The sequence below is a fragment of the Gopherus evgoodei genome, unplaced genomic scaffold (genome assembly GCF_007399415.2).
Source record: "Gopherus evgoodei ecotype Sinaloan lineage unplaced genomic scaffold, rGopEvg1_v1.p scaffold_148_arrow_ctg1, whole genome shotgun sequence".
Classification (NCBI taxonomy): domain Eukaryota; kingdom Metazoa; phylum Chordata; order Testudines; family Testudinidae; genus Gopherus; species Gopherus evgoodei.
This window is the reverse complement of record NW_022059811.1, coordinates 1-26,776: the sequence shown is the minus strand read 5'-3', so window position 1 is coordinate 26,776 and position 26,776 is coordinate 1. Positions and strand designations below refer to the sequence as shown.

At 60.5% G+C, this 26,776-nt stretch overlaps 1 protein-coding gene across 1 annotated transcript in view; it reads right to left on the bottom strand.

Annotated features, from left to right (window-relative positions):
* LOC115639909 (SCO-spondin-like) overlaps window positions 1-26,521 on the bottom strand; it is a gene marked incomplete at both ends in the record, with an annotated part of 89,161 nt that extends 62,640 nt beyond the window's left edge. Inside the window, 11 exon segments of the mRNA XM_030542835.1 lie at window positions 348-507; window positions 6,208-6,358; window positions 6,535-6,717; window positions 8,573-8,713; window positions 9,153-9,305; window positions 10,665-10,902; window positions 19,935-20,026; window positions 20,767-20,889; window positions 24,216-24,452; window positions 24,514-24,535; window positions 26,358-26,521. Coding sequence (XP_030398695.1) covers window positions 348-507; window positions 6,208-6,358; window positions 6,535-6,717; window positions 8,573-8,713; window positions 9,153-9,305; window positions 10,665-10,902; window positions 19,935-20,026; window positions 20,767-20,889; window positions 24,216-24,452; window positions 24,514-24,535; window positions 26,358-26,521 — 1,664 coding nt within the window.
* Window positions 26,522-26,776: the final 255 nt, after the last annotated feature.

Genomic DNA, 26,776 nt, shown 5'->3' with positions numbered 1-26,776 from the left:
CATTGGAACCAGCCTGAGCCCCGGAGCTCCCTGGGGTGCCAGCCCAGTGCCCGCGCCGCAGGGTGGCCTCCCGTCACAGCCCCTCGCTAAGTCTCCCAGCCCCCAGTGGGGCTCCAACCAGCCCTGCCCTGAGCTGGAGACACCATGGGAGGGTCATGCCCAGACCCCTCAAGTCCCCATGAACCCCCAAACCTTGCCCTGCCCCTAGCCCCTGCCGAAGGGCTCCCCAGCTGGGACCAGCAGCCCCTCTAAGGAAATGCCAGCTCCCACCAGCCGGGGCTGCACCCCCGGGGGTGACTGGGCCTCCCTCCCCCAGCTCAGAGGGCAGGGCTGGGTGCCAGGCTCACCTCGGGGCACCCCACGGTGCTGTACGGGCAGTACTGGGAGCACTGCACTGTCAGGTTGGGCAGGCACTGGCACACCTGGCACTGCCCCGATCGCCAGCGGTCGCTAATGGCGTGCAACCGGCCATGGTGCTCGCACTCCTCGCATGGATCTGTCTGGCACCTGCATGGGGAAAGGCAGGCAGAGGGGTGCGGTTAGAGCTGGCTGGGAGCACAGCGCCAGCAGGGAAGGACTGGGGCTTAAAGTGTAGTCTCCTGATTAGAGTGCCTGGCACCTAATACCCACTGCCCGGTGCCCACCCTCAGAGCCCACTGCAGCCCTCCACCAGAGCCCACTGCCCGGTGCCCACCCCCAGAGCCCACTGCAGCCCCCCCACCAGAGCCCACTGCCCGGGGCCCACCCCCAGAGCCCACTGCGCGGGGCCCACCCCCAGAGCCCACTGCCCGGTGCCCACCCAGTCTACTGCACACTGCCCACCACAGTCCCCTACCAGAGCCTACTGCCTGATGCCCACCCAGCCTACTGCCCACTGCCCACCACAGCCCCCTACCAGAGCCCACTGCCTGATGCCCACCATAGCTCCCTGCCCAGAGCCCACTGCCCACCCCCACCCCCTACCCAATGCCCACCCCTAGCCATCTACCCAGAGCACAGCGTCTGGTACCCACACCCAGAGCCCAATGCCCGGTGCCCACTCCAGCCTCCTACCAGAAAGTCACATCCTCACATTCCTTCTATATATCAACAGTGGAATGTCGGTGCCCCTCGTAATAGCAGCCACTATCACCAGATATGCAGAGTCTCTTAATTGGCAGCATACTCAGACTCATAGACTCATAGACTCTAGGACTGGAAGGGACCTCGAGAGGTCATCGAGTCCAGTCCCCTGCCCTCATGGCAGGACCAAATACTGTCTAGACCATCCCTAATAGACATTTATCTAACCTACTCTTAAATATCTCCAGAGATGGAGATTCCACAACTTCCCTAGGCAATTTATTCCAGTGTTTAACTACCCTGACAGTTAGGAACTTTTTCCTAATGTCCAACCTAAATCTCCCTTGCTGCAGTTTAAGCCCATTGCTTCTTGTTCTATCATTGGAGGCTAAGGTGAACAAGTTTTCTCCCTCCTCCTGATGACACCCTTTTAGATACCTGAAAACTGATATCAGGTCCCCTCTCAGTCTTCTCTTTTCCAAACTAAATAAACCCAATTCCTTCAGCCTTCCTTCATAGGTCATGTTCTCAAGACCTTTCATCATTCTTGTTGCTCTTCTCTGGACCCTCTCCAATTTCTCCACATCTTTCTTGAAATGCGGTGCCCAGAACTGGACACAATACTCCAGTTGAGGCCTAACCAGCGCAGAGTAAAGCGGAAGAATGACTTCTCGTGTCTTGTTTACAACACACCTGTTAATGCATCCCAGAATCACGTTTGCTTTTTTTGCAACAGTATCACACTGTTGACTCATATTAAGCTTGTGGTCCACTATGACCCCTAGATCTCTTTCTGCCATACTCCTTCCTAGACAGTCTCTTCCCATTCTGTATGTGTGAAACTGATTGTTCCTTCCTAAGTGGAGCACTTTGCATTTATCTTTATTGAACTTCATCCTGTTTACCTCAGACCATTTCTCCAATTTGTCCAGATCATTTTGAATTTTGACCCTGTCCTCCAGAGCAGTTGCAATCCCTCCCAGTTTGGTATCGTCCGCAAACTTAATAAGCGTACTTTCTATGCCAACATCTAAATCGTTGATGAAGATATTGAACAGAACCGGTCCCAAAACAGACCCCTGCGGAACCCCACTTGTTATACCTTTCCAGCAGGATTGGGAGCCATTAACAACTACTCTCTGAGTACGGTTATCCAGCCAGTTATGCACCCACCTTATAGTAGCCCCATCTAAATTGTACTTTCCTAGCTTATCTATAAGAATATCATGCGAGACTGTATCAAATGCCTTACTAAAGTCTAGGTATATCACATCCACCGCTTCTCCCTTATCCACAAGGCTCGTTATCCTATCAAAGAACGCTATCAGATTAGTTTGACACGATTTGTTCTTTACAAATCCATGCTGGCTATTCCCTATCACCTTACCACCTTCCAAGTGTTTGCAGATGATTTCTTTGATTACCTGCTCCATTATCTTCCCTGGCACAGAAGTTAAACTAACTGGTCTGTAGTTTCCTGGGTTGTTTTTATTTCCCTTTTTATAGATGGGCACTAGATTTGCCCCCTTCCAGTCTTCTGGAATCTCCCCCGTCTCCCATGATTTCCCAAAGATAATAGCTAGAGGCTCAGATACCTCCTCTATTAACTCCTTGAGTATTCTAGGATGCATTTCATCAGGCCCTGGTGACTTGCAGGCATCTAACTTTTCTAAGTGCTTTTTTACTTGCTCTTTCCTTATTTTCTCTTCTAAACCTACCCTCTTCCCGTAAGCATTCACTATACTAGACATTCCTTCAGACTTCTCAGTGAAGACCGAAACAAAGAAGTCATTAAGCATCTCTGCCATTTCCAAGTCTCCCGTTACTGTTACCCCCTCCTCATTGAGCAGTGGGCCTACCCTGTCCTTAGTCTTCCTCTTGCTTCTAATGTATTGATAAAAAGTCTTCTTGTTTCCCTTTATTCCCATAGCTAGTTGAGTTCATTTTGTGCCTTTGCTTTTCTAATCTTGCCTCTGCATTCCTGTGTTATTTGCCTATATTCATCCTTCGTGATCTGACCTAGTTTCCACTTTTTATATGCCGCCTTTTTATTTTGTAGGTCACGCAAGATCTCAAGGGTAAGCCAAGGTGGTCTTTTGCCACATTTTCTATCTTTCCTAACCATCGGAATAACTTGCTTCTGGGCCCTTAATAGCGTCCCTTTGAAAAACTGCCAACTTTCCTCAGTTGTTTTTCCCCTCAGTCTTAATTCCCATGGGACCTGGCCTATCAGCTCTCTGAGCTTACCAAAATCTGCCTTCCTGAAATCCATTGTCTCTATTCTGCTGTACTCCTTTCTACCCTTCCTTAGAATTGCAAATTCTATGATTTCATGATCACTTTCACCCAAGCTTCCTTCTACTTTTAAATTCTCAACAAGTTCCTCCCTGTTGGTTAAAATCAAGTCTAGAACAGCTTCCCCCCTAGTAGCTTTTTCAATTTTCTGAAATAAAAAGTTGTCTGCAATACAGTCCAGGAACTTATTGGATAGTCTGTGCCCCGCAGTGTTATTTTCCCAACATATATCTGGATAGTTGAAGTCCCCCATCACCACCAAATCTTGGGCTTTGGATGATTTTGTTAGTTGTTTGAAAAAAGCCTCATCCACCTCTTCCGCCTGATTAGGTGGCCTGTAGTAGACTCCCAGCACGACATCACCTGTGTTTTTTACCCCTTTTAGCCTAACCCAGAGACTCTCCACCCTTCCGTCTCCTATGTCAATCTCCACCTCAGTCCAAGTGTGTACATTTTTTATATATAAGGCAACACCTCCTCCCTTTTTCCCCTGTCTATCCTTCCTGAGCAAACTATACCCATCCACACCAACATTCCAGTCGTGTGTATTATCCCACCAAGTTTCAGTAATGCCAATAATGTCATAGTTGTATTTATTTATTAGCACTTCCAGTTCTTCCTGCTTATTACCCATACTTCTTGCATTTGTATAAAGGCATCTAAGATACTGGTTTGATCTTGCCTCCCAGCTTCGCCCTGACCCTCCTTCCTCTCTGCCATTATAGCCCGTGCTCCCTCCTGTTTCCAACCCATCTCCCAGGTCTTGATCCCCACTTACCTGTGGGCTTTGCTCACCTGTCCCCGTCGAACCTAGTTTAAAGCCCTCCTTACTAGGTTAGCCAGTCTGTGCGCAAATAAGGCCTTTCCCCGCTTCGAAAGGTGAACGCCATCTGTTCCTAGCAGTCCTTCCTCAAGGACTGTCTGGCAAGGAATCACTTCTCTGCACTTGGGGTGTGACATCCCCACTTCGGTGTTGTTTTGTCTGTATGGACCCATGGGCGGCTCCAGGCCCCAGCATGCCAAGCGCGTGGTTGGGGCGGCAAGCCGCGGGGGGCGCTCTGCTGGTGCCGCAAGGGCGGCAGGCAGGCTGCCCTCGGTGGCTTGCCTGTGGAGGGTCCGCGGGTCCCGCGGCTTCGGAGGACCAGCGGACCCTCCGCAGACAAGCCGCGGAAGGTAGCCTGCCTGCTGTGCTTAGGGCGGCAAAATTCCTAGAGCTGCCCCTGTATGGGTCCCACTGCTCTGGTTTATCTGGCTGGTCTCTGGCTGGTGCTTTGATTGTTTCTGGCTGTTGTGTAACTAATTTGACAAGATTTAAATCAACGAAGGGGCTGGGGTCTCAGCGGGAAAAGAATGATTTTGCCCTTTGTTAGGGCTGGTCAGCGTGAAAGACTTTAGTGAAATGGCTGGTTAAGGTGCAGCTAAGCAGGACTCAAGTGTCACTATATAGACTGGGGTCCAAGAAGGAGACAAGCTGGGAAGAAAACAGAAAGGCAAAGGGAAGAGAAGAAGAAGAAGAAGGACTTAGATGTTGGCATAGAAAGTAGCTTATTAAGTTTACAGACGATACCAAACTGAGGGGGTTTGCAACGGCTTTGGAGGACAGGGGATCTGGACAAATTGGAGAAATGGTCTGAGGTAAACAGGATGAAGTTCAATAAAGATAAATGCAAAGTGCTCCACTTAGGAAGGAACAATCAGTTTCACACATACAGAATGGGAAGAGACTGTCTAGGAAGGAGTATGGCAGAAAGAGATCTAGGGGTCATAGTGGACCACAAGCTTAATATGAGTCAACAGTGTGAGGCTGTTGCAAAAAAATCAAACGTGATTCTGGGATGCATTAACAGGTGTGTTGTAAACAAGACACGAGAAGTCATTCTTCCGCTTTACTCTGCGCTGGTTAGGCCTCAACTGGAGTATTGTGTCCAGTTCTGGGCACCGCATTTCAAGAAAGATGTGGAGAAATTGGAGAGGGTCCAGAGAAGAGCAACAAGAATGATTAAAGGTCTTGAGAACATGACGTATGAAGGAAGGCTGAAGGAATTGGGTTTGTTTAGTTTGGAAAAGAGAAGACTGAGAGGGGACATGATAGCAGTTTTCAGGTATCTAAAAGGATGTCATCAGGAGGAGGGAGAAAACTTGTTCACCTTAGCCTCCAATGATAGAACAAGAAGCAATGGGCTTAAACTGCAGCAAGGGAGATTTAGGTTGGACATTAGGAAAAAGTTCCTAACTGTCAGGGTAGTTAAACACTGGAATAGATTGCCTAGGGAGGTTGTGGAATCTCCATCGCTGGAGATATTTAAGAGTAGGTTAGATGAATGTCTATCAGGGATGGTCTAGACAATATTTGGTCCTGCCGTGAGGGCAGGGGACTGGACTCAGTGACCTCTCGAGGTCCCTTCCAGCCCTAGAGTCTATGAGTCTATAAGGAGGAGGAGGAAAGAGCGGGAAGAGGAACTCAGCCCCAAGACACAGCCTAAGATCAAAGCCGCTAAGAATCCTCAGGACGACCGTGAGGTGCAGCGGCCAGAACCCAGAGGAGACCAACCTTGCCTGGCCAAGGGGGAAGGTCCCCCTGCCGGAGCAGGGCTGGTGGGCGTGGCGCTGTGGGTGGAGCAGGTGTGTTGTGCCTGGTGATGGTTAATAGAGGACCAGGCTATTTCTGTGCAAGGCTTTCACTGGGAAAAGGCCCTGCAGACCCGCAGAGGAGTACGCCTGGAGCCCTGGAACCGGAGTGTGCGGATAACACATGCCCCTTGTCCCCCAGTCCCATGCCCACGGCTGAGCGTTGGTGCTCAGGGGGCAGGGGGCAGGAGCCATGCCCTCAGCGCTCAGGGAGCGCGTTACCTGCGCGCCTTGCGGTAGATGCCCCGGCACTGGCGCCCGTTGCCGTGCTTGCTGGGGTTGTTGGGGCTGCGGAAGGACCACTGGATGCTCTGCACACCGCACGGGCCCAGGCACTCGCCCCAGGGAGACCAGGCCGACCAGCCGCAGTTAACTAGAGACAGACACGGGGAGGGGACGTGAGACAAGCCCCCACAGCCTCCCGCGCTGCTGCCCCTGCCCAGCCCTGGCGGCCAGGGGCAGCGGGACGCAGGCGAGCCAGGAACCAGGCACCCGCAGGCTCGGGAATGGAGGGGGGGGCCGGGGAGCCCAGGGCCCAGCCCCACCTACCAGTGCACTCGGGGTTCTGCCGGCACCGCTTCATCTGCCCGTCTTGGCAGGCGCAGATGCGGCAGTTCACCTTCACCAGCTGGCCAGGCCAGTGGCGCACCCCCTCCACCAGGCATGGGCACTCCCGGGGGCGCACACACTGCTGCTCACTGTCCAGCACCAGCCCCTCCGGGCACCAGCAGCCTGTGGGGGGAGCAAAGGGGGCAAGTGAGGGCACATGCTCCCTCAGCCCCACTGCTGGCCATGCAGATGCCCGGCCCAGGCCCCAGCAGGGACAGGCCCTGGATTGTCCGGAGGGGTCAGAGCAGCTCTGCCCCACCACTCTATAGGGCAGAGGGATCTCCACGGGGACTCCACCCATGGCTACAGTAACACTGGCACTGAGCCACACCCAGTACCGGTGGTTAATTTGGGCCAGGGCTTGCCAGGGCTGAGCCTCAGCACCTCCGGGCCTGGCAGGGCTGAGACGCGGCACCTCCGGGCCTGGCGGTTCAGAGCCCGGCAACTCTGGGCCTGGCAGGGCTGAGATGCGGCACCTCCGGGCCTGGCGGTTCAGAGCCCTGGCACCTCCAGGCTTGGCAGGGCTGAGACGCGGCACCTCCGGGACTGGCAGTTCAGAGCCCCAGCACCTCTGGGCCTGGCAGGGCTGAGACGCGGCACCTCCAGGCCTGGCAGTTCAGAGCCCTGGCACCTCCGGGCTTGGCAGGGCTGAGACACGGCACCTCCAGGTCTGGCACCTCTGGGCCTGGCACCTCAGAGCCCCGGCATCTCTGGGCCTGGCGGTTCAGAGCCCCAGCCCCTCCGGGCCTGGCAGTTCAGAACCTGGCACCTCAGAGCCCCGACACCTCTGGGGCTGGCACCTCAGAGCCCTGGCACTTCTGGGCCTGGCACCTCCGGGCCGGGCACGGCTGAGCCCCGGCACCTCTGGGCCTGGCATCTCAGAGTCCCGGCACCTCCGAGCCTGGCAGGGCTGAGCCCCGGCACCTCCAGGCCAGGCGGTTCAGAGCCCCAGCACCTCCAGGCCAGGCGGTTCAGAGCCCCGGCATCTCTGGGCCTGGCACTACAGAGCCCCAGCATCTCTGGGCCTGGCACCTCAGAGTCCTGGCACATCTGGGCCTGGCGGTTCAGAGCCCCGGCACCTCTGGGCATGGCAGCTCCGGGCCGGGCAGGGCTGAGATGCAGCACCTCCGGGCCTGGCGGTTCAGAGCCCCAGCACCTCCGGGCCTGGCGGTTCAGAGCCCCAGCACCTCCGGGCCTGGCAGTTCAGAGCCTGGCACCTCTGGGCCTGGCACCTCAGAGCCCCGACACCTCTGGGCCTGGCACTTCAGAGCCCCGGCACTTCTGGGCCTGGCACCTCCGGGCCGGGCACGGCTGAGACACGGCAACTCTGGGCCTGGCATCTCAGAGCCCCGGCACCTCCGGGCCTGGCAGGGCTGAGACACAGCACCTCCGGGCCAGGCGGTTCAGAGCCCCGGCACCTCTGGGCCTGGCACCTCAGAGCCCCGGCATCTCTGGGCCTGGCACCTCAGAGTCCTAGCACATCTGGGCCTGGCGGTTCAGAGGCCCGGCACCTCTGGGCCTGGCACCTGCGGGCCGGGCAGGGCTGAGACGTAGCACCTCCAGGCCTGGCGGTTCAGAGCCCCGGCACCTCTGGGCCTGGCACCTCAGAGCCCCGACACCTCTGGGCCTGGCACCTCAGAGCCCCGACACCTCTGGGCCTGGCACCTTCAGGCCAGGCAGGGCTGAGATGCGGCACCTGTGGTCTTGCTGCATCAGTTATGAATGTAAAACAACTGCTTGAGTCCCGGCCCCTCCCTCATTACAGCTCAAACACTGCCCAGTACCCTATGGCTCGTGGCACCGGTGTCTGCTCCAGTGCGGACCCACAGGGTTCGGCCTGGACGAGCTACAGCCGCGCCTGAGGGTAGTTGGGCATTTAGTGCTGCCAGGCAGAGGCAGTGCCCACCTGCTGGACCCTCTGCGGCCCTCCCACCCGCCCCCCCAGACGTCACCCCTCGCAGCCCCCCCACGGCCCTACCTGGGCTGCAGGGCCTGTCTCTCTTGCACTTGCCCCTGCTGGCCAGATCGGCACAGGACATGGGGCACGGGGCACAAGGCCTGCGCACCAGGCCCGCGGGGCAGGCGGTGGCGTTGAGGCAGCCTTCCAGCTGGCAGGGCTCTGCAGAGAGACCGGGGAGCGCGGTTAGCTCACTCGGGGCCGCCAGCCCCCACCACCCACGGCCCAGCCCCAGGAGCTCCAGGGACGAGGCAGAGGTGCCAGGCTGGGCTCAACCCTCTCGGGAGCCGGCTGCCAGGAGCAGCTGTTCTGGGCCATGGTGGCAGCATCGTAGCAAACCTCCCCACCCCAGCAGAGGGAGCTCCAGGGCCAACAGCAACACACAGCGGCCCTGGGGGGCCGAGGGCCTCTGACCCCCACTCACGGGCAGGGTAGCCTGGCCAGTGGGGAAGGAGCTACGACAGACGGTGTCTGTGGGCTCGGCCAAGAGCCAGGCCGTGGGGAAGCACAGAGAGCTGCTCCACCCCACAGAGCCGCTCCTCAGCATGGATGCCGGCCATGCCCAGAGCAGGGGACCCCCATCACCGCCCCACGGACTCACTGATCTCCAGCGTGCTGGGCGAGACTCCGGGCAGCTCAGAGCAGTGCTGGCCCCCATTCCGGGGCGGGATGCACTCCCGGCGCCGCACCACCACCCCGCGGCAGTCCTGGGTGCAGTTCGCCCACGTCGCCCACTCGCTCCAGGCACCATCCACTGCAGGGCACGGAGGGGAGAAGGCAGGTGGGACCAGCCCCGCCCATGCACTGCACCAGCTGGAGTACCCCCATATCGCCCATGTGGGGCTGCAGTGATTCCTGACACATCCCCCTCTGTCTGCCCCATGCCCGGCTGTATGGACACCCCTCTGTCCGCCCTACGCCCGGCTATACGGACACCCCTCTGTCTGCCCCGCGACTGGGTGTTCGGACACCCCTCTGTCCGCCCCACACCCAGCTGGACGGACACCTCTCTGTCTGCCCCGCGACTGGGTGTTCGGACACCCCTCTGTCCGCCCCACACCCAGCTGGACGGACACTCCTCTGCCTGCCCCGTGCCCAGCTATATGGACACCCCTCTGTCCGCCCCACACCCAGCTGTACGGACACCCCTCTGTCTGCCCCGCGACTGGGTGTTCGGACACCCCTCTGTCCGCCCCACACCCAGCTGGACGGACACCTCTCTGTCTGCCCCATGCCCAGCTATATGGACACCCCTCTGTCCGCCCCACACCCAGCTGTACGGACACCCCTCTGTCTGCCCCGCGACTGGGTGTTCGGACACCCCTCTGTCCGCCCCTCACCCAGCTGGACGGACACCTTTCTGTCTGCCCCGTGCCCAGCTATATGGACACCCCTCTGTCCGCCCCAAACCCAGCTGTACAGACACTCCTCTGTCTGCCCTGCGCTCAGCTGTACGGGCACCCCTCTGTCTGCCCTGCACTCGGCTGGACGGACACCCCCTCTATCCGCCCCACGCCCGGCTGTACAGACACCCCTCTGTCTGCCCTGCGCTCAGCTGTACGGACACCCCTCTGTCCGCCCCACACCCAGCTGTACAGACACCCCTCTGTTTGCCCCGTGCCCGGCTATATGGACACCCCTCTGTCCGCCCCACACCCAGCTGTACGGACACTCCTCTGTCTGCCCTGCACTCAGCTGTACGGACACCCCCTCTGTCCACCCCATGCCCGGCTGTACAGACACGCCTCTGTCCGCCCTGTGACTGGGTGTTCAGACACCCCTCTGTCCGCCCCGCACCCAGCTGTACGGACACCCCTCTGTCTGCCCCACGCCTAGCTGTACAGACACTCCTCTGTCTGCCCCACGCCCGGCTGTATGGACACCCCTCTGTCCGCCCCGCGACTGGGTGTTCAGACACCCCTCTGTCCGCCCCGCACCCAGCTGTACGGACACTCCTCTGCCTGCCCTGCTCCCGGCTGTACAGAAACCACTCTGCCTGCCTCGCGCCCGGCTGTATGGACACCCCTCTGCCTGCCCCGCGCCCGGCTGTACGGACACCTCTCTGCCTGCCTCGCGCCCGGCTGTACGGACAATGCCCCCAGCCCAGTCTCACCTGGGCAGGCCAGGGCGAAGCACTGCTGGGCCTGTGTCTCCTCGCCGTGGCAGTGGCGCAGGATGTCGTTGGCCCGTCTGGTGCAGACCCGCCTGCGGATCTGCAGGCCCGTCCCACAGGACCGGCTGCAGGTGCTCCAGGGGGCCCAGGGGCTCCAGAGCCCGCAGTCCTGCTCGTCCGAGGGCAGCCAGCCTGAGGCCTCGCTGCCGTCAGCGCAGTCCGCCAGCCCGTTACACACCTGCAGGGAGCCAACACTGAGCCTCCCGGGGAGAGGCAGAGACGCACAGAGCTGGGGGGCGACAGTGATGGGGGGAGACAGAGAGCAGGGAAGGGAGCAGGGGGCAGGGCAGAGCACGCAGTATGGGCTGGTGGGTGAAGTAGAGACCAGCGAAGGGGCAGAGCAGGGCAGGGCAGTATGGGCGGGTGGGGGAAGTAGAGACCAGCGAAGGGGCCGAGCAGGGCAGGGCAGTATGGGCTGGTGGGTGAAGTAGAGACCAGCGAAGGGGCAGAGCAGGGCAGGGCAGTATGGGCGGGTGGGCGAAGTAGAGACCAGCGAAGGGGCCGAGCAGGGCAGGGCAGTATGGGCAGGTGGGCGAAGTAGAGACCAGCTGTCATAAACAGATAGCTAAGGGTTAATGTCTCTTTCACCTGAAACACCTGACCAGAGAACCAACCAGGAAACCGGATTTTTTCAACTTTGGGTGGAGGGAATTGTGTGTCTGAGTCTTTTGTCTGTCTGCCTGCTGTCTCTGAGCTTTGGAGAAGTAGTTCTATTTTCTAATCTTCTGTTTCTAAGTGTAAGGACAAAGAGATCAGATAGTAAGTTATATGGTTTCTTTTCTTTGGTATTTGCATGAATATAAGTGCTGGAGTGCTTTGATTTGTCTTCTTTTTTAATAAGGCTGTTTATTCAATATTCTTTTAAGCAATTGACCCTGTGTTGTATCATCTTAATACAGAGAGAACATTTGTATGTATTTTTCTTTCTTTTTTATATAAAGCTTTCTTTTAAGACCTGTTGGAGTTTTCTTTACTTCAGGGAAATTAAGTCTGTACTCACCAGGGAATTGGTGGGAGGAAGAAATCAAGGGGAGATCTGTGTGTTGGATTGCTAGCCTGATTTTGCATTTCCTCTGGGTAAAGAGGAAAGTGCTTTTGTTCCAGGATTGGAAACGGAGAGGGCAAGTCCCTCTGTTTGGATTCACAGAGCTTGTGTCTGTGTATCTCTCCAGGAGCACCTGGAAGGGGGAAGGGAAAAAGGATTATTTCCCTTTGTGGTGAGACTCAAGGGATTTGGGTCTTGGGGTCCCCAGGGAAGGCTTTTCAGAGGGACCAGAGTGCCCCAAAACACTCTAATTTTTTGGGTGGTGGCAGCAGGTACCAGGTCCAAGCTGGTGACTAAGCTTGGAGGTTTTCATGCTAACCCCCATATTTTGGACGCTAAGGTCCAGATCTGGGACTAAGGTTATGATATGGTGTAGCAGCGGGTGGGATCTAGACAGAATCCAGAAGCCAGTAGGAATATTATATTTTTCTTTTCTCTGCTAAGGGCTTTTTAGCAGAGAGAAACAGTTTGGTTTTAAAAGGGAACCAGAGAGAATTTTTTTTTCTGCTCTCTCTAGCAGTTTGTGGTTTGCATGTTAAGTGAGAAGCCATTAAGAGACTGTTGAGGGTCTTTTGTCATGCAATAGCCCTCCCATTAGGAGGCAAGTACCAGCACTTATATGCATGCAGATAAAGTGGTTTTTCAGGTTTACTTAACATTGAAGATTAGCTAAAGGCACTGTTGCTAGGCAGACTTCAGGAGGCAACAGAGCCTGCAGTTCAAAAGAGAAACACCGGAGGGCACCCCAACACAAGAAAACAGGAACCATGTCTACCAGGACAAAAATGGAGGCCGAAGACCAATTCAAAGAAGCTGAACACAGGCGACAGATGGAAAAACACCAACAGGAACTAGAAATAAAACAAAAAGAGATGGAGATAAAAGAAAAGGAAGAAAACATGAAACTGGCAGCCTTCCAAAGAGAACAGGCAGCCCAAGAGGCAGCACACAAAAGAAAACTAGAAGAAGATGAGGCGGCCCACCGCCGAGACATGGAAAAACACCAAAAAGAAATGGAAAAACAACAAACACAAATGGAAAAAGAAAATGAAGAGAAGGAAAAACAGAGAAAACATGAACTGGAGTTGGCAAAAGCTGGGCTGCATGTGCCAGCCAACCCTAACAACCCGGCGCCAGTTATTGCTCCACAGCACAGGAAATTTCCCACCTACAAGGCAGGTGATGACACCGAGGCCTTCTTGGAAAATTTTGAAAGAGCCTGTCTTGGGTACAGCATCCCCGAAGACCAGTACATGGTAGAATTAAGGCCACACCTCAGTGGACCTTTAGCAGAGGTGGCAGCTGAAATGCCTAAGCTGCAAATGAATGACTATAAACTTTTTCAAACCAAGGCCAGATACAGGATGGGGATAACCCCAGATCATGCCCGTCGGCGCTTCAGAACCCAAAAGTGGAAACCAGAGGTGTCATTTCCCAAACACGCCTACTACATTGCAAAAAACTATGAGGCCTGGCTAACAGGAAACAACATTCAAACCTTGGAAGAACTGAACCTCCTCATACAAATGGAGCAGTTCTTGGATGGTGTTCCTGAAGACATCACACGGTACATACAAGATAGAAATCCCAAAGATATCGCTGAGGCGGGGGAGATTGGAGCCAAATGGATGGAACTGGCAGAAAGCAAGAAAGCTACTGTCAAGGGGAACGATTACCACAGGGGGCACACAGATCATAAACCCTACAACCGAGGACAGCCAAAGACCCCACATTCCACCCAAGTAAAGCCACACATACCCTACCCTTCAACCTCACCAGTCTCCAGTAACTCACCTCGGCCCAGTGACCCATCAGATGGAAGATGCTTTAAGTGTAATGAACTGGGACATATCAAGGCCAACTGTCCCAAGAACACCATGCGAGTGCAATTCATTACACCTCCATCACACCAAAGATCCCCAGGCCCGGATGCCTCTCAAATACCCTTGGAGCGAAGGGAAAATTTGAGAGTGGGCGGAAAGAAGGTTACTGCGTGGAGAGACACGGGGGCACAAGTGTCAGCTATCCACCAATCCTTCGTTGACCCCAAATTCATCAACCCAAAGGCCAAAGTTACAATTTACCCCTTCATGTCACAAGCTGTAGACTTGCCTACAGCTCAACTGCCTGTCCAGTACAAAGGCTGGTCAGGAATGTGGACTTTTGCAGTCTATGACAATATCCTATCCCCATGCTACTGGGGGAAGACTTGGCCAACCAGGTGAGGCGGGCCAAGAGAGTGGGAATGGTTACCCGTAGCCAAACCAGGCAAGCTTCCAGACCCATTCCTGTTCCTGAGCCGTCCACAGAGGCCCCGTCTGTGTTACCAGAGACCCAGACAGAGGTAGTGGACCCGGATTCCATGCCTACCACTGAAACAGCCACAGCATCTCCAGTCTCAGGCCCGGAACTGGAACAGCAACCAGCACCAGCAAGTGCAACCACATCTTCAAACTCAACGCCAGAGGGCGCCAGCGAGCCAGAACTGGCAGAAACAACAGACAGCCATACCCAAAAGGCTCAGCCAGAGCCTGAAATACCCTCAGGTGCACCAGCGGAGAGCGGTTCACCAGCAACGGAAACAACCCCATCACCTACATCGCTTCCAGAGGGACCAAGCCCAAGTCCACAGTCTGAGGAAGAACTGGTGACCCCAGCCTCAAGGGAACAGTTCCAGGCTGAGCAGGAAGCAGATGACAGCCTTCAGAAAGCTTGGGCGGCGGCACGGAGCACCCCACCGCCTCTCAGCTCTTCTAATCGATCCCGGTTTGTTATAGACCAAGGACTTTTATACAAGGAAATTCTTTCTGGTGGACACCGGGAAGAATGGCAGCCGCAAAAACAGTTGGTGGTTCCAACTAAGTACCGGTGGAAGCTCTTAAGCTTAGCCCATGATCATCCCAGTGGCCATGCTGGGGTGAACAGAACCAAGGACCGGTTGGGGAAGTCCTTCCACTGGGAGGGGATGGGCAAGGATGTTGCCAAGTATGTCCGGTCTTGTGAGGTATGCCAAAGAGTGGGAAAGCCTCAAGACCAGGTCAAGGCCCCTCTCCAGCCACTCCCCATAATTGATGGTCCCATTTCAGCGAGTAGCTGTGGATATTCTGGGCCCTTTCCCAAAAAAGACGCCCAGAGGAAAGCAGTACGTACTGACTTTAGTGGACTTTGCTACCCGATGGCCAGAAGCAGTAGCTCTAGGCACACCAGGGCTAACACTGTGTGCCTGGCCCTAACAGACATCTTTGCCAGGGTAGGTTGGCCCTCTGACATCCTTACAGATTCAGGGTCTAATTTCCTGGCAGGGACCATGGAAAAACTGTGGGAAACTCATGGGGTGAATCACTTGGTTGCCACCCCGTACCACCATCAAACCAATGGCCTGGTGGAAAGGTTCAATGGAACTTTGGGGGCCATGATACGAAAATTCATCAACAAATTCTCCAATAATTGGGACCTAGTGTTGCAGCAGTTGCTGTTTGCCTACAGGGCTGTACCACATCCCAGTTTAGGGTTTTCACCATTTGAACTTGTGTATGGTCACGAGGTTAAGGGGCCATTACAGTTGGTGAAGCAGCAATGGGAGGGGTTTACGCCTTCTCCAGGAACTAACATTCTGGACTTTGTAAGCAACCTACAAAGCACCCTCCGACACTCTTTAGCCCTTGCTAGAGAGAACCTAAAGAATGCTCAGGAAGAGCAAAAGGCCTGGTATGACAGACATGCCAGAGAACGTTCCTTCAAGGTAGGAGACCAGGTTATGGTCTTGAAGGCGCAACAGGCCCATAAGATGGAAGCATCATGGGAAGGGCCATTCACGGTCCAAGAGCGCCTGGGAGCTGTGAACTACCTCATAGCATTTCCCAATTCCTCACTAAAGCCTAAAGTGTACCATGTTAATTCTCTCAAGCCTTTCTATTCCAGAGACTTACAGGTTTGTCAGTTTACAGTCCAGGGAGATGATGCTGAGTGGCCTGACGGTGTCTACTACGACGGGAAAAAAGACGGTGGCGTGGAAGAGGTGAACCTCTCAACCACCCTGGAACGTCTGCAGCGGCAACAAATCAAGGAGCTGTGCACTAGCTTCGCCCCATTGTTCTCAGCCACCCCAGGACGGACTGAACGGGCATACCACTCCATTGATACAGGTAATGCTCACCCAATCAGAACCCCACCCTACCGAGTATCTCCTCATGCCCAAGCTGCTATAGAACGGGAGATCCAGAACATGCTACAGATGGGTATAATCCGCCCATCTACCAGTGCCTGGGCATCTCCAGTGGTTCTGGTACCCAAACCAGATGGGGAAATACGCTTTTGCGTGGACTACCGTAAGCTAAATGCGGTAACTCGTCCGGACAACTATCCAATGCCACGCACTGATGAGCTATTGGAGAAGTTGGGACGTGCCCAGTTCATCTCTACAATAGACTTAACCAAGGGGTACTGGCAAGTACCACTAGATGAACCTGCCAAGGAGAGGTCAGCATTCGTCACCCATGCGGGGGTGTATGAATTCAATGTCCTTCCTTTCGGCCTTCGAAATGCACCCGCCACCTTCCAGAGGCTGGTAGACGGTCTACTAGCTGGACTGGGAGAATTTGCAGTTGCCTACCTCGATGATGTGGCCATTTTTTCAGACTCCTGGCCCGAACACCTACTACACCTGGAAAAGGTCTTTGAGCGCATCAGGCAGGCAGGACTAACTGTTAAGGCCAAAAAGTGTCAAATAGGCCAAAACAGAGTGACTTACCTGGGGCACCAGGTGGGTCGAGGAACCATAAACCCCCTACAGGCCAAGGTGGATGCTATCCAAAAGTGGCCTGTCCCAAGGTCAAAGAAACAGGTCCAATCCTTCTTAGGCTTGGCCGGATACTACAGGCGATTTGTACCACACTACAGCCAAATCGCTGCCCCATTGACCGACCTGACCAAAAAGACCCAGCCAAATGCAGTTAAGTGGACTGATAAGTGTCAAAAGGCCTTTACCCAGCTTAAGGCAACACTCATGTCTGACCCTGTACTCAGGGCCCCGGATTTTGACAAACCATTCCTAGTAACCACGGATGCATCTGAGCGTGGTATAGGAGCAGTGCTCATGCAGGAAGCAACAGATCACAACTTCCATCCTGTCGTGTTTCTCAGCAAGAAACTGTCTGAGAGGGAAAGTCACTGGTCAGTCAGTGAAAAGGAATGCTATGCCATTGTGTACGCCCTGGAAAAGCTACGCCCATATGTTTGGGGACGGCGGTTCCAACTACAAACTGACCATGCTGCACTAAAGTGGCTTCATACTGCCAAGGGGAACAACAAGAAACTTCTTCGATGGAGTTTAGCTCTCCAAGATTTTGATTTTGAAATTCAACACATCACAGGAGCTTCTAACAAAGTTGCTGATGCTCTCTCCCGTGAGAGTTTCCCAGAATCCAGTAGTTAAAAAGTGTTCTTAAAATGTAAAAGTCTGTTAGTTATATACTTAGGGGTATATGTAAAGGTGCATGTGTTGTATTACCCTGGTTATTTTCAAGTTCTAGAAGGAAATTGCCGCCAGTGAGCTTCCCCACTGTTTGCAATTTGGGGGGCGTGTCATAAACAGATAGCTAAGGGTTAATGTCTCTTTCACCTGAAACACCTGACCAGAGAACCAACCAGGAAACCGGATTTTTTCAATTTTGGGTGGAGGGAATTGTGTGTCTGAGTCTTTTGTCTGTCTGCCTGCTGTCTCTGAGCTTTGGAGAAGTAGTTCTATTTTCTAATCTTCTGTTTCTAAGTGTAAGGACAAAGAGATCAGATAGTAAGTTATATGGTTTCTTTTCTTTGGTATTTGCATGAATATAAGTGCTGGAGTGCTTTGATTTGTCTTCTTTTTTAATAAGGCTGTTTATTCAATATTCTTTTAAGCAATTGCCCTGTATTGTGTTATCTTAATACAGAGAGATCATTTGTATGTATTTTTCTTTCTTTTTTATATAAAGCTTTCTTTTAAGACCTGTTGGAGTTTTCTTTACTTCAGGGAAATTAAGTCTGTACTCACCAGGGAATTGGTGGGAGGAAGAAATCAAGGGGAGATCTGTGTGTTGGATTGCTAGCCTGATTTTGCATTTCCTCTGGGTAAAGAGGAAAGTGCTTTTGTTCCAGGATTGGAAACGGAGAGGGCAAGTCCCTCTGTTTGGATTCACAGAGCTTGTGTCTGTGTATCTCTCCAGGAGCACCTGGAGGGGGGAAGGGAAAAAGGATTATTTCCCTTTGTGGTGAGACTCAAGGGATTTGGGTCTTGGGGTCCCCAGGGAAGGTTTTTCAGAGGGACCAGAGTGCCCCAAAACACTCTAATTTTTTGGGTGGTGGCAGCAGGTACCAGGTCCAAGCTGGTGACTAAGCTTGGAGGTTTTCATGCTAATCCCCATATTTTGGACGCTAAGGTCCAGATCTGGGACTAAGGTTATGATACCAGCGAAGGGGCAGAGCAGGGCAGGGCAGTATGGGCGGGTGGGCGAAGTAGAGACCAGCGAAGGGGCAGAGCAGGGCAGGGCAGTATGGGCGGGTGGGGGAAGTAGAGACCAGCGAAGGGGCCGAGCAGGGCAGGGCAGTATGGGCGGGTGGGGGAAGTAGAGACCAGCGAAGGGGCCGAGCAGGGCAGGGCAGTATGGGCGGGTGGGGGAAGTAGAGACCAGCGAAGGGGCCGAGCAGGGCAGGGCAGTATGGGCTGGTGGGTGAAGTAGAGACCAGCGAAGGGGCAGAGCAGGGCAGGGCAGTATGGGCGGGTGGGTGAAGTAGAGACCAGCGAAGGGGCAGAGCAGGGCAGGGCAGTATGGGCGGGTGGGGGAAGTAGAGACCAGCGAAGGGGCAGAGCAGGGCAGGGCAGTATGGGCGGGTGGGGGAAGTAGAGACCAGCCGGTAGGGGGGGAAGCATATGAGCGGACGGAGCAACGGGCACTAGGGGCTGGGACGCAGAAGGGAGCCGGGCGGACTGACCAGGGAATGTGTAGTTTTACTGGGACTGTCTGCATGGGGGAGGGGAGAGCAGGGGGTAGGGTGATTAGATGTCCTGTTTTTATAGGGCCAGTCCCAACATTTGCGGCTTTGTCTTGTATAGGCTCCTATTACCCCCCACCCCGTCCCGATTTCTCACACTTGCTGTGTGGTCACCCTAGCAGGGGGTGACTAGGGCCTTGGCTACACTCACACTTTACAGCGCTGCAACTGGGGTGTGAAAAAACACCCCCCTGAGCGCTGCAAGATACAGCGCTGTAAAGCATCAGTGTAATCAGGGCAGCAGCGCTGGGAGCCGCACGCTACACCCGTAAGGGATGTGGTTTACATGCAGCGCTGGGTAGCCTGCACGCTACACCCGTAAGGGATGTGGTTTACATGCAGCGCTGGGTAGCCTGCACGCTACACCCGTAAGGGATGTGGTTTACATGCAGCGCTCCGACTACACTCACACTTCACACTGCCGGGGCAGCAGCGCTGGGAGAGCTCTCTCCCAGCGCTGCCGCTCCGACTACACTCACACTTTGAAATTCCAAACGTAGCCATACCCTAGGTGTGGTGGTACCTGAGCCTTTAACCCGAGCCGTGGGGCGGGGGTGGGGGGGCGACTGGAGGAAGGGAGAGGGGGAGAATGCGGGAGAGATCCGACTGGAGGGGTTTTGGTTTCAGCTCTGGGCTGGCTGGGAAGAGGTAGGGACCCCAAGTCTTGGCCCTTGGCCCCAGAGGGAGCTGGCCGAGAGGTCCTGGTTGTACCTACGAGCCCTGCTTGGGACTGTCCAGCGGTTGGGGATGAGGCTGCCGGGTGCATCGGCAATGGAGCGTGGCGAAGAGGGGCCGGGCGCCCGAGGGCACCACCCGAGGGCGCTGCAGATGGAGGCAGGGGTGGGGGGAGCACTGACGCAGGCGCAGGAGGGGCCAGCCTGGGCACTGCTAGGCAGGGAGCTCACATGTCTCGGGCCAGGACACAGGGTCTATGCCCAGCTCAGCCGGGGCACTGCCCTTCCTCCTCCCTGGGCGCTAGCCAGAGGGGAGCTCTGCCATGCCCCGATTGGCCAGCACCTCCCAGCCCCACAGGCATGGGGCAGAGCCGGGGCAGGGCTGGGCCAGCAGCTGCACCCATGAGCATCTTGGAGCCCCTGCCAGCGGGCACTGCCCCCCCCCCCCAGCCCTAGCCGTACCTGCTTAAAGGAGATGCATTCGCCCTCAGCACACGAGTACTCGGCGCAGGGCCCCACCGTCTGGTTCCTCTCGCCGGACAGGACGTGCTGCTCTGTGGGGGGGTAGGGGGGGCAGTGAGAGGCCCAGCGGATCCGCCAAGCAGAGCAACAGCCCTCTCTCCCCCGCCTGTCACAGCCACAGCCCTCTGCCCACTCCCCCGTGCCCATCACAGCCCTCTGCCCGCTCCCCTCTACCCGTCACAGCCACAGCCCTCTGCCCACTCCCCTCTACCCGTCACAGCCACGGCCCTCTGCCCGCTCCCCCCGTGCCCATCACAGCCCTCTGCCCGCTCCCCTCTACCCGTCACAGCCACGGCCCTCTGCCCACCCCCCCCGTGCCCATCACAGCCCTCTGCCCGCTCCCCTCTACCCGTCACAGCCACAGCCCTCTGCCCGCTCCCCCCGTGCCCATCACAGCTCTCTGCCCACTCCCCTCTACCCGTCACAGCCACGGCCCTCTGCCCGCTCCCCTCTACCCGTCACAGCCCTCTGCCCGCTCCCCTCTACCCGTCACAGCCACAGCCCTCTGCCCGCTCCCCCTGTGCCCATCACAGCCTTCTGCCCGCTCCCCCTCGCCCATCACGGCCATGGGCCCCTGTAGTTTGGCATCGTTGTCTCCCTGCAGTATAAGCTCTGATCAATGTGCCCATGTAGCCCCATGACCCCCCATGCTGGCTCAGACCAATCATCCTGTCACCCTGCCACCCCCCATGTGTTCGGCCTGTGCAGAGCCTGGGGCAGATGTGCTGCCGGGAGTGCCCCAGGCCTGTGCGATCCCCGCAGCCGCCCTCACCGCAGGCCAGCTCGTCCTCGCCCTGGGGGCAGTCGTGCGAGCCATCGCACACCCGGGAGACATTCACACACATGCGGTTGTTGCAGACGAAGAGCCCTGGGCAGGGCGGGATCTCGGTGGATCCTGCCAGGGAAGAAAGGGGACATCAGTGACCCTGCTCTGGGGCACAGGGGGAAGGCACAGGACTACCCTGGCCGGCACTAGGGGTGGGGTGTCTGCCACTGCCTGTGGCAGGGGGCTTCCCTGCATGACCAGCCCCTGGCTGGGTCGTCGGTGGGAACTGAAGCCAGGCCCTGCCCATGGCACTGGGTAGGGCCCCGCGGCCAGAGTCTAAAGGCGAGTGGGCTGGGCCCAGGGCAGCAAATGGAGCAGTTGCCCACTCAGCGGGCTTGGCTCTGTGCCCCAATGGGAGCCCGGCTCGGGGGGGGGGGCGAGGGTTACACCAGGGACCCCAAGGCACAGGTGCGGCTGGCCTGCACTGAGGACTCAGCACATGCCCTCGGCTCCCTCTGCGTGTTCGCCAGACATGGGGTGCGTGGTCAGCTGGGCTCTGGCGGGGGGGACCCCAGGTGGCCTCGTCTGCCCAGAGGGTGCCACCGTCTCCAAGCACGGCTCTGAGCAGTGGGTGTAGCTGGCCCCAGGCTGGGCATGGGTCAGCAGCCAGCACACGGCAGGGCACTTTGGGCTAGCTCCGTGGGGCCCAGTCACCTTCGATGGGGGGCTCAGAGTCGAGGGACTGAAACACCCTGTCCCACTGGCGCTGACTGGCCGGTGTGCTGAAGCCACGGCACACTCCCAACCGCGCCCGGGCCCCTCACTCGATGGACCAAACGGGACAGCTGGGGTCGGGGTCTGGACAGCAGGTATCAGGAGTGGGGGAGAGGAAGGGGGGCAGCAGTCTGCGCTGGGGGGTCACAGGGGGCCCCGGACGGGGAGGCGAGGGACAAGGAGAGGAGGAAGGGCCCCGGGAGGTGCAGGCTTGGTCGGGCGGAGCCGGAGGAAGGCCCCGGGAGGCATGGGCTGGGTCGGGCGGGGCCGGAGGAAGGGCCCCGGGTGGCGCGGGCTGGGTCGGGCGGGGCCGGAGGAAGGGCCCCGGGAGGCGCGGGCTGGGTCACGCGGGGCCGGAGGAAGGGCACCGGGTGGCGTGGGCTGGGTCGGGCGGGGCCGGAGGAAGGGCCCCGGGTGGCGCGGGCTGGGTCGGGTGGGGCCGGAGGAAGGGCCCCGGGTGGCGCGGGCTGGGTCACGCGGGACCGGAGGAAGGGCCCCGGGTGGCGCGGGCTGGGTCGGGCGGGGCCGGAGGAAGGGCCCCGGGAGGCGCGGGCTGGGTCGGGCGGGGCCGGAGGAAGGGCCCCGGGTGGTGCGGGCTGGGTCGGGCGGGGCCGGAGGAAGGGCCCCGGGAGGCGCGAACTGGGTCGGGCGGGGCCGGAGGAAGGGCCCCGGGTGGCGCGGGCTGGGTCGGGCGGGGCCGGAGGAAGGGCCCCGGGAGGCGCGGGCTGGGTCGGGCGGGGCCAGAGGAAGGGCCCCGGGTGGCGCGGGCTGGGTCGAGCGGGGCCGGAGGAAGGGCCCCGGGAGGCGCGGGCTGGGTCGGGCGGGGCCGGAGGAAGGGCCCCGGGAGGCGCGGGCTGGGTCGGGCGGGGCCGGAGGAAGGGCCCCGGGAGGCGCGGGCTGGGTCGGGCGGGACCGGAGGAAGGGCCCCGGGATGCGCGGGCTGGGTCGGGCGGGGCCGGAGGAAGGGCCCCAGGAGGCGCGGGCTGGGTCGGGCGGGGCCGGAGGAAGGGCCCTGGGTGGGTCGGGCGGGGCCGGAGGAAGGGCCCCGGGAGGCGCGGGCTGGGTCGGACGGGACCGGAGGAAGGGCCCCGGGATGCGCGGGCTGGGTCGGGCGGGGCCGGAGGAAGGGCCCTGGGAGGCGCGGGCTGGGTCGGGCGGGGCCGGAGGAAGGGCCCTGGGTGGGTCGGGCGGGGCCGGAGGAAGGGCCCCGGATGGCGCGGGCTGGGTCGGGCGGGGCCGGAGGAAGGGCCCCGGGAGGCGCGGGCTGGGTCGGGCGGGGCCGGAGGAAGGGCCCCGGGAGGCGCGGGCTGGGTCGGGCGGGGCCGGAGGAAGGGCCCCGGGAGGCGCGGGCTGCGTCGGGAGGGGCCGGAGGAAGGGCCCCGGGTGGCGCGGGCTGGGTCGGGCGGGGCCGGAGGAAGGGCCCCGGGAGGCGCGGGCTGGGTCGGGCGGGGCCGGAGGAAGGGCCCCGGGAGGCGCGGGCTGGGTCGGGCGGTGCCGGAGGAAGGGCCCCGGGAGGCGCGGGCTGGGTCGGGCGGGGCCGGAGGAAGGGCCCCGGGTGGCGCGGGCTGGGTCGGGCGGGGCCGGAGGAAGGGCCCCGGGTGGCGCGGGCTGGGTCGGGCGGGGCCGGAGGAAGGGCCCCGGGAGGCGCAGGCTGCGTCGGGAGGGGCCGGAGGAAGGGCCCCGGGTGGCGCGGGCTGGGTCGGGCGGGGGCCGGAGGAAGGGCCCCGGGAGGCGCGGGCTGGGTCGGGCGGGCCGGAGGAAGGGCCCCGGGAGGCGCGGGCTGGGTCGGGCAGGGCCGGAGGAAGGGCCCCGGGAGGCGCGGGCTGGGTCGGGCGGGGCCGGAGGAAGGGCCCCGGGTGGCGCGGGCTGGGTCACGCGGGGCCGGAGGAAGGGCCCCTGGAGGCGCGGGCTGGGTTGGGCGGGGCCGGAGGAAGGGCCCCTGGAGGCGCGGGCTGGGTTGGGCGGGGCCGGAGGAAGGGCCCCTGGTGGCGCGGGCTGGGTCACGCGGGGCCGGAGGAAGGGCCCAGGGAGGCGCGGGCTGGGTCGGGCGGAGCCGGAGGAAGGGCCCCGGGAGGCGCGGGCTGGGTCGGGCGGGGCCGGAGGAAGGGCCCCGGGAGGCGCGGGCTGGGTCGGGCGGTGCCGGAGGAAGGGCCCCGGGAGGCGCGGGCTGGGTCGGGCGGGGCCGGAGGAAGGGCCCCGGGTGGCGCGGGCTGGGTCGGGCGGGGCCGGAGGAAGGGCCCCGGGTGGCGCGGGCTGGGTCGGGCGGGGCCGGAGGAAGGGCCCCGGGAGGCGCAGGCTGCGTCGGGAGGGGCCGGAGGAAGGGCCCCGGGTGGCGCAGGCTGGGTCGGGCGGGGCCGGAGGAAGGGCCCCGGGAGGCGCGGGCTGCGTCGGGAGGGGCCGGAGGAAGGGCCCCGGATGGCGCGGGCTGGGTCGGGCGGGGCCGGAGGAAGGGCCCCGGGAGGCGCGGGCTGGGTCGGGCGGGGCCGGAGGAAGGGCCCCGGGAGGCGCGGGCTGGGTCGGGCGGGGCCGGAGGAAGGGCCCCGGGTGGCGCGGGCTGGGTCACGCGGGGCCGGAGGAAGGGCCCCTGGAGGCGCGGGCTGGGTTGGGCGGGGCCGAAGGAAGGGCCCCGGGTGGCGTGGGCTGGGTCTCGCAGGCAGGGCCAGGGCCGGTGCCGGGCTCACCGCAGTTGTCGGTGCTCTCGTCGGACTGGTCCCAGCACTGGGGGATGCCGTCGCACAGCTGCCCGTAGGGGATGCACTCGGCGGTGACGGTGCACGTGTGCTGGTCCAGGCCACAGGTCCGGTTGCACACTAGCTCGTCGCTGCCGTCCAGGCAGTCGGCCTCGTCGTCGCACACCCAGCCACGCGGCCTGCACTCCCCGCTGCCGCAGTGGAACTCATAGCGGCCACACTGGGGTGCTGTGAGGGGAGATCGAGGGAGCCCTCAGGGCTAGGTCCTGCGGGGTCTGGGGGGGCCTACAGGGAGACCCCGGGGAGGGGACCTAGTGGCAGCCTCGTCCCCTGCTCACTGCACTACAGCACCGACGCCTCAATCCCAGCAGGGGGCGCTGTGGGGAGCGGGGCAGGGCGCTGGCTGTGGGGGGAGCTCCCAGCACGGGGTGCTCTGGGAAGGGGGCAGAGCGCTGGATGTGGGGAGGGGTCGGGTTACAGGCTGTGGAGGGAGCTCCCGGCGGGGGAGCTGTGGGGAGTGGTCGGGTCACTGGCTGTAGGGGGAGCTCCCAGCAGGGGGCTCTGTGGGGAGTGGGGGTGCTGGCTGTGGGGGGAGCTCCCGGCGGGGGAGCTGTGGGGAGGGGTCGCGTCACTGGCTGTGGGGGGAGCTCCCGGCGGGGGAGCTGTGGGGAGGGGTCGCGTCACTGGCTGTGGGGGGAGCTCCCGGCGGGGGAGCTGTGGGGAGGGGTCGCGTCACTGGCTGTGGGGGGAGCTCCCAGCACGGGGTGCTCTGGGAAGGGGGCAGGGCGCTGGCTGTGGGGAGAGCTCCCGGCAGGGGGAGCTGTGGTGAGGGGTCAGGGCACTGGCTGTGGGGAGAGCTCCCGGCAGGGGGCGCTCCCGGGGAGTGTTGGCTGTGGGGGGAGATCCCGGCAGGGGGCTCTGTGGGGAGGGGTCGGGTCACTGGCTGTGGGGGGAGCTCCCAGCACGAGGTGCTCTGGGAAGGGGGCAGAGTGCTGGATGTGGGTGGAGCTCCCGGCGGGGGAGCTGTGGGGAGGGGTCAGGGCACTGGCTGTGAGGGGAGCTCCCGGCAGGGGGCTCTGTGGGGAGAGGGGGTGTTGGCTGTGGGGGGAGATCCCGGCAGGGGGCTCTGTGGGGAGGGGGGGTGTTGGCTGTGGGGGGGAGATCCCGGCAGGGGGCTCTGTGGGGAGGGGGGGTGTTGGCTGTGGGGGGAGATCCCGGCAGGGGGCTTTGTGGGGAGGGGTCGGGTCACTGGCTGTGGGGGGAGCTCCCAGCACGGGGTGCTCTGGGAAGGGGGCAGAGCGCTGGCTGTGGGGGGAGCTCCCAGCGGGGGGCTCTGTGGGGAGTGGGGGTGCTGGCTGTGGGGGGAGCTCCCGGCGGGGGAGCTGTGGGGAGGGGTCGGGTCACTGGCTGTGGGGGGAGCTCCCGGCGGGGGAGCTGTGGGGAGGGGTCGCGTCACTGGCTGTGGGGGAGCTCCCAGCACGGGGTGCTCTGGGAAGGGGGCAGGGCGCTGGCTGTGGGGGGAGCTCCCAGCAGGGGGCTCTGTGGGGAGGTGGGGTGCTGGCTGTGGGGGGAGCTCCCGGCAGGGGGCTCTGTGGGGAGGAGGGGTGTTGGCTGTGGGGGGAGATCCCGGCAGGGGGCTCTGTGGGGAGGGGTCAGGGCGCTGGCTGTGGGGGGAGCCCCCAGGAGGGGGCTCTGTGGGGAGAGGGGGTGCTGGCTGTGGGAGGAGCTCCCGGCAGGGGGCTCTGTGGGGAGGGGTCGGGTCACTGGCTGTGGGGGGAGCTCCCGGCGGGGGAGCTGTGGGTCGGGGTCGGGTCACTGGCTGTGGGGGGAGCTCCCAGGAGGGGGCTCTGTGGGGAGGGGTCGGGTCACTGGCTGTGAGGGGAGCTCCCGGCAGGGGGCACACTGGGGAGGGGGTGGGGTCTGGCTGTGGGGGGAGCTCCCGGCAGGGGGTGCTGTGGGGAGGGATGGGGGCACTGGCTATGAGGGGAGCCCCCAGCAAGGGGCGCTGTGGGGAGCGGGGAGGAGCTGTGCCCCACTGCCGCTGACTGGCCAGAGTGCGGAGGGCGCTGCCGCCCCCCCTCGGCGGCCCCTCGCCCACTCACCGGCCGGCGGCAGGCGAGTCGCGGGCAGCACCGTGGGCAGGGTGATGGGCAGGGCGCTGGGCCGCGCCGTCAGGCACAGAGCTGGGCTCTCGTCAGAGCCGTCCCCGCAGTCCCAGGCTCCGTCGCACACCCGCGTCCTGCTGACGCAGGAACCGTCCGGGCACGGCAGCTGCCCCGGGGCACAGGTCACCTGGCCTGCAGCGGGGAGAATTCAGAGGGGCTGCCCGGTCACGCTGCCACCCAGCCGAGGGCAGCTCCCAGCACAGGCCCCAGGGCAGGGGGAGGCGCATTGGCGGGAGGGTTGGCAGCTCTCGCTGTTCCCCGCACTCGGCTCCCAAGGGGGACCCAGGCTCCCGGGCTGTCAGCCTGGCCCCCTCACGAGCAGGGCATTCACTCCAGGGCCTGCACAGCAGCCTGGCGGGGCTCTGAGGGGGGCGGCTGCCCGTAAGG